The sequence below is a fragment of the Hemicordylus capensis genome, chromosome 3 (assembly GCF_027244095.1).
Source record: "Hemicordylus capensis ecotype Gifberg chromosome 3, rHemCap1.1.pri, whole genome shotgun sequence".
NCBI lineage: Eukaryota > Metazoa > Chordata > Lepidosauria > Squamata > Cordylidae > Hemicordylus > Hemicordylus capensis.
The window spans coordinates 134,607,354-134,614,601 of record NC_069659.1 but is presented as its reverse complement, the minus strand read 5'-3'; the positions used below and the strand labels follow the sequence as shown (position 1 = coordinate 134,614,601).

Genomic DNA, 7,248 nt, shown 5'->3' with positions numbered 1-7,248 from the left:
GAGTTCTGTTGAACTCCAAAGCAAGCTCACAATTTTGTGAGTACACTTCTCTCCTGTGTCCTCTGCTCATCTGCTGCAGGTGATGCCTCTTGTCTGAAGTTTGGCAAATGGTCACCAGAGATGGGGCCTTTTCTACTGGGGAAGTCTCCTTGAAGCACCTTTTAAAGGACCATCGGGTTTGTTCAATCCTAGTTATTTTAGCTAGCTATTTGGTTTCAAATATATAGGCAAGGTAGTGTACCAGTGTAACAAAAATACAATAAACCCAAGAGAGTTTCAAAAACAATATAAAAATGCAAAAACAAAACTGATATTAATAGGTCAGATGGTGAAACATTAGTCCAAATTGAAGGTCTATTTAGACCTTGAAGGCCATTCTTCCTTTAATCTAGCAGGCGGGCTGGAGAGGGAGGCTGCGTCACCCTCTCTGTTGCCCACTGCAGTAGTTTTCTGGCCCGCTGCTGCCTTCTTCTACCTCTCCCCCACCTGTCCATCACCACTGCTTTTTTCTCTGCCTAGCGGTGGCCAGCAACCACCATTTTACCCCTGCCAGCTGCCACCACCGTTTTCTTTCTCCCACCCGTACCTGTCACTATCTGGCAGCTGTTCATGAACTCTCGCAAGAGCTGCCATGCGTGGGATTAGCCACGGGTACGTCTTAGAGAAATATATATAAAGAAGATAAGCAGCAAGAGATGCATGCTCCAACCCCTGGCAGCAGCATTCTGGACCAGCTACAGCCTCCTAACACTCTTCATGGCAGCCCATATAAAGTACACTGTCTAACCAGAATGTGACCGGGGATGTGTGAGAGTGTCCAGTTCTTTTTTCCAGAAAAAGCAACAAACAAATCAAATTCATGCTGTGTAAATGTGCCCTGGCCAGAGCCACCTCCTGATCCAGCAACAAAGACGGATTCAAGAGCCTCTCTTTTCAGACAGGCACTTAGTACTTAGATTGGCATTTACTGAGATTTAAGTTTTATTGTAACATGACCTTTCAGTGTGTATTGATTTTTAGAATTTCTAAACTTTGATCTGATTGTGGATTTGTACTGACTATCTCGATTTAGTAAGCTGCTTTGAGATCCAATCTAGTTAAGGATGTCAGCAAGAAATAAAGTATTCTACTTTACCTGAAATAATTCATATTCATGATTTCACCATATTTCTTTGATAAAGGTTCTATGTACAAAAGCAAAGAATTTGGAAGAATGAACTCTGATCTTTCCCTCTTGCCATACATGTTTAGGAGAGAGAGATATAAGTTTATTCGGTCATTGACCAGCAAACATTTACAATAAAACAGTACGCATTTTACAAATAATATAACAAAACCATTTTTAGAAGATTCTACAGGCTTCCTAGATCATTTCTTGGGGGATTATATTGCTATTCCCGTCACGTTTCATGAAAATGCTTCAAAGCGTTCCAAAATCTTTACCTCAAAACAACTTCCAATAAGAAACATGCATCCCTTTAGTACAACAATTAAATGAAAAGAAAGGAGTTAGACAATTATGAATTTTAAACTGTCTTATTCAATATAAAATTATCAAAGAGTCACATGATATAAAATAGTATATTTTTATGTTCATGCATTATACTTAATATATAAATAGTACAAAATAATTACAGATTCACCCAATGTATTTGATGAGAGTTTTCAGACTTCTCTTGCATTCTTGAAAAGCAGGTTGCAGGGATGTAATATGATAGGTGTCAAGCAAGCACAGTTCAAGGCCTTCTGCTCCTGGCCTAGCAACTCCCACTTGCATAGAACAGAATCTTACCTGTACCCAGTGCTGGCATCTTGGCAAATAAGTACACTTCCAACAGCCAGCCTGTCTCAGGAAGGGAATGCACTGCATGTGCCAGCCATGCAGCATGGGATAATAGGCATGAACAGCCACTGCACTATTTAAATAATTCACAACCAGTTGCACATTCATGAACTGTCAGAAAGGGATTAACCAGCATCTGTGCAGGCATGCTTGCAAGGCAGGGATTTGGTTTGATGACTCATGGGCCTTTTCCAGCTGTTTCAAATTGTTGCTGTGATCTTGTGACTAACTGCTATGCATCTGTGGCAACAAGTGAAATTCTGGAAGAGTTACTGATCTTCTGGAAGGCATCTGATATCTCACATTTTTCCAGAACTTTGTATTTGCCAATTGAGACTTTCTTGAAAATTCTCCTTTCCACCTGATTGCCCCATGCTTTTGCTTAATGTACTTAATTGACTCTGGCATGTTTGTGTAGTCCTGTATCCTATCCATCTCAATTAGGATCACTTTAATTCCGTAGCGAATAAGTGCATCGTACACAGCTATTTGCTGTTCAGATGTTTCTTCCAACCTGCTGCAGCTTGATAATTCTGGCTCCAAAATTATCATCAGCCTCCTGCTTTGCTTGATAGTATCATCAGTTACGCTGACCACCGCTGTAAAATTAAAGAACAAAGGATTTGCTTCATTGTGTTAAGTACTAGTAACTTAATTGCATGACAACAATGAGAGAGAGGGAGTGGTGTTCCATGCAGAAAAAGCAAGCACACTATAGTGTCCCATTTCATGAACTAGCAGCAAAATGAACTTGCATACACCCTCTCCCATGTAGAGGCAGAGTAGCTCCAAACTGTGAGACACTCTCTCCCTGTACATACAAGACAGAAGTGCTTTTGGTAAGCAGGTAAAAAGATCCAGGACTACTTACATAGCCTGTTATATACGTGATAACAGGTATGCAGCTTAGGTGTACTTCTGGACACAGCTTTGTTTAGGTGGCAGCTGTAGCCAGAAATAACACTGCACAGTCTCAGCTAGAGTGCCAGCAAGTGTTATCTTGGAAAAGGGAGAACTGGCTATTGTACTTACTCACACTCAATATGATGCTGCTGCCATGTTGCTAACACAGCGGTCCATTACTTTTTGATCTACATTGGCTCCCAGTTTGAAGCCAAATGCTACTGTAGGTAACATTTGTTACATTTAAATGTCTAAATATGGTAAAGAACATGATATGAATGGATTAGTTTTCATTTTCAATCCCTGGCATTTTCAGTTGAAGAATCAGAGATAATGATATGAACAGGTGGGTGGACCCCTTTTTAGAACCAGGGCCTGCTCTGAGACCCCCAAAAGGCTAGATTGAGGCCTGTGCCATTTTGGCAGGAAGCTGAAGCTTGACTTTGATTTTTTTTCCCTCTAAGCCAAGCCAGTGAACAGAAATGCTTCCTCTTGAGAGTCTGGGAAAGAAGGGGAATTTTCCCTTACACTCGTTCCCAGGCTTGAAGATGCTTACTGCCTTGCAAAGAGCTTTGGGTAGTTTGTTGCTGTGCTAAAAACCAGTCATGAGAACTAGTTTGACATGTCAAGCATAATCATATCTAGCTGATTTAGGAAATTATAAGAAACCACATATAGATAAGAACACCTACGCCATGCTATGGGGGCTAACATATTCATATAAAACTGAGACATCCCACCCCCCTTGCTTATGTAACATTCTCTGTCCTAACATATTTCTCTAGGCTGAAGAACATCAACAAATGGCTACAAGCCAGGGCCAGCTGGACATTTAAAAAGTGTCTCTATCTTGAGTCTGATCAGACAAAGAGCCAGGCCAGGCTCCTGATTGGATCCTCCCGGAGGTTGAGGGAAGAATTTGGAGAGCCAGGTCAGAATTTGTTTATCAAAGAGGAGACACTCCGAGTAGATGATTTGGCTTTGAGAGGTGGCCAAAAAGGTATACAAAGCTGCAGACAGACATTAATGGGGAAGGGCAGGCATGGGCTTCTTCATGGAAGAGGCACCATGTAGCCCCTCCCTGTATCTTCAGAGCCAGTCACCCTGCCACTGGAGAAGCCAGCGGAGATCTCGTTCCAGCTCACCAAAAAACTGGAAAATATTGCCCAAAGCCATGCCTTCATAAACCAGACACTTCTGACTAACACACCTCCCCCCCCTTCCCTCTCTGTCCCTGGATCTTCTCTCTTACCTATCCTGAGCTCCAGCAAAGCCCCTGCTGCAGCCATTATTTGCCAGGTGGCAGGAAACGGCATCTGTCTCCCTCCCCTCCTTCCAGTCCCTCCTCCTCCCCCCATCCTAAGCTGCTTTAATGGACATTCCTTTTGTCGGTCTTACTTCCTCCTTGAAAACTGTACTTTAGCCTTTTTTCTCTCTCTGCCAGCACAGCTTCTAGGATTGTTTGGGGCACAGTCAGGAGACAGCAAAAGGCCTTCAGCTACTTACTCCTAATGAAATGAAATGAAACTGTTTTAAACTATTCCGCATTTAGTACAAGGGTTAGAAAGTAATGCTTTTTCTGTTAGGAGTCAAAGATGCCTTGCAATTTCAAAGGCCAAACCAGTAGTTAAATCTATACTCTCTTATTATTATACTAAGGGCACATCCTATGTTCCGGCCATGGTCAAACTACTCTCGGCAAAGGTTTTGCCTCAACATTTTTTTGGAGCTCAGTTGGGCATAGTTAAAAATCTTGATCTGTTGGAGGCACTGCAGTCTAACTTTTTAAGAGCTGTATTGGCTGTTCCTAGATGTGCGCCCACGGTGGCTCTGAGAAGAGAGGTTGGAATGGTTAGGCTTCAGACATGCCATGGAGAGTCATTATCCTTTACTGGCTAAAAATTTATTTTTCGTGGGAGGGCTTGGTTGCTTTTATAAAACAGGATTCATTTAAATTTAGATGGCATACCGAGGCCATTGATAAGCTGGCCCGCTGTGGATATTCATTAGAGGTCATACAGGAGCTTGGTTACGACAGAGCTCGTTTCCAAATTATTCAACGCTTAATGGATATGGAGTTGCAATATGAAATCTCCCAGATATCCAAAAGATTGTTCTTGGGTGACCAACTGAGCGGATTTAATTTGGCCTTCTATCTTCGGGTAGTCACGATTCCTGAATATAGACGAGCCATGACGCTGGCCAGGTTAGGTGTTCTTCCGTCTGCAGTTCTGTTTGGCAGATATGCAGGAATTCCTTTGGCGAATCGCGTATGTCCTTGTGACATGGGCTGTGTTGAAACAATAGCACATGCCTTTTTACATTGTAGTTTTTATGAAGAAGCCAGAGGAAAGTTACTTTCTCCCCTTTTGGTAAATCTTAATGGAAAAGAAGATGATGTCTTATTGACGTTTTTGTTTTCTTTATGTGATGAAGATAAAATTAGAACTGTGGCAAAATACTGTTATATCCTCTGCAAAACACGTTCTAATGTTTAGTTCACATCTGAAATGTCTGTATTTGTAAAACTGCTGGTCAATGACCAAATAAATATTGTGTGTGTGTGTGTGTGTGTGTAATGCCTTGCATTTATTGGTGGTATGAGTTAACTGTCATAGAAATTATTAGGCCAAATTAAAGGGGAAACACTGATTGAACTGTGTGCTTTGCAGTCAGAACTGAGTTGGGGAGGATTGTTGTGGTTTGTAGTCTAGGCAACTAGACAGATAAGATATTTCTCACACAGAACTGAATTCCTAAGCTGCCTGCTTTTGGTGAGGCTAAATTGATTCCTAGTTAGCAGCTCTGCATTTTGAGAAAAGGAAAAAGGATTTTAGGAATGCTTTTAGCTGTTACTGAACATTGCACTACAATCTTAGAAAAATGAAATAGATAACTACTTGCTTATATGCCTAATCACCTACACTTGTAATCATTAGCCTTAATAAAGCCCATTAAAACTCACAGTTGTGAGTGTGTGTGTGTGTGTGTGTGTGTGTGTGTGTGTGTGTGACCTTTGCTTCTCCAGAATCACCCATGAATCTCAGAAAATGAACATGTGAGACAACTTGTTGCCTGCATGTGGTAGGATAAGGGGGAAATCAATCACCACCAATGCCCACCCCCTTATCGTATCAGTAACAGGACTGGAGAAGATGTTTACTTTAATTCTTTTACAACTCCAGTTAATCCAAGTAGACATGTCTGCACTAGATGGCCCAGTGGTCTGGCAGGTATATAGGTTCACATGCACATTTGAGAAGTCTGGGACATACCTGGCAGTACTCACTCCGGGTTATCTTAACACATACCTTGCCCTGGTAGATCATCTCTGCCAACTACGAACAAATGATATCCACACTGTCTTTCCAAAACCTCAGGAAGTAGTTTTAGAACAAAGTTATCTAGATGGTAAATGTGACCCATTCTGTGTGCTGTCAGGGTCAAGACATATGCATCGTAGGTCTTCCCATCTGAAACTATAATGAGCAAAGAGATGTTTTACAAACATTTTCCAACTTTCTTCTGCTTCTCACAAATAATCTAGCAACAGTTTACTGCCCCACCCACATTCCTGTAGAGTATGCCGTGAAAACTCAGAAAATGTCACCAAACCAACTTCAAGCCAAGATCATCAAGTCAAGTTCAAATCTAAGACTACTGATCGTGACTTTATCATGTAGTGCCAGTCTGAGATCACTCACATTTCTCAAGACATGCTCCAGAGCACAAGCATGGGGCAGGAATCTTTCAGTTCTCTGTAAACTGACATTATATTGATCCTGAGAACCAACTCTAATTATATGCAGCTAAATTATTGGTCAGGGCCAAGGTATTCATAAGGAGTCACATATAATTCAATCTCTGCCTCTAAGGACCAATATGAAGGTGTGATGAAACAAAAGGCTACAGGTACTCAATTACCATATATATTTAATCTAGATCTGGGTAACCATTAACACAAATACAGTGAAAACTAAAATGAAGAATGAATATGCTGCACTTCTACAATACCATCTAAGCACAAACAATTACTTTATACCATACATGGGCCTTCATTTTTGTGTAACACTTCTTGAAGTACTGGAAGGCAGAACAGGTCACCTCCAACTAATGGAAAATATATTCATAATACATATTTAAATTTTGAAGAGCTGTTCCCTCTTCCCAGGAAACTCTGGGAACTGTAGTTCCCTAAACTCATCAAATTCATTTCTAACTCTAATCCTCCAACTATGGTTGCAAGTATTATCTGGGAAAAGTCATGACAGTTAAATGTATATAAAACTATTATGAAGTTGTAGTATAGATAGGGCAGAGCTGCACAACTTTGGTCTTCTAGCTGTTGTTGGACTAGAAGTCCCATCATCCCTGACCATTGGTTACTGTGGCTAGAGATGATGCAAATCGTAGTCCAAAGTTGTGCAGCCCTGAGATAGGGCCTGACTATTTCAAGCTACGCTGGGTGAGCAAAACAGTCACTACTACAAACCCTAAGCAGT

At 41.2% G+C, this 7,248-nt stretch overlaps 1 protein-coding gene across 4 annotated transcripts in view; it reads right to left on the bottom strand.

Moving 5' to 3' along the window:
* Positions 1-1,246: 1,246 nt before the first annotated feature.
* Positions 1,247-7,248, bottom strand: part of LOC128351015 (interleukin-1 receptor type 1-like) — a 33,994-nt gene continuing 27,992 nt past the window's right edge. For all 4 annotated transcript variants that reach the window (XM_053310079.1, XM_053310080.1, XM_053310078.1 and 1 more), the window contains 2 exons: positions 6,058-6,225; positions 1,247-2,442 (listed from right to left, as the gene is read on the bottom strand). In XM_053310079.1, the coding sequence (XP_053166054.1) occupies positions 2,069-2,442; positions 6,058-6,225 (542 nt within the window). In that variant the 3' untranslated portion in view covers positions 1,247-2,068. The remainder of the gene's footprint in view (positions 2,443-6,057; positions 6,226-7,248) is intronic.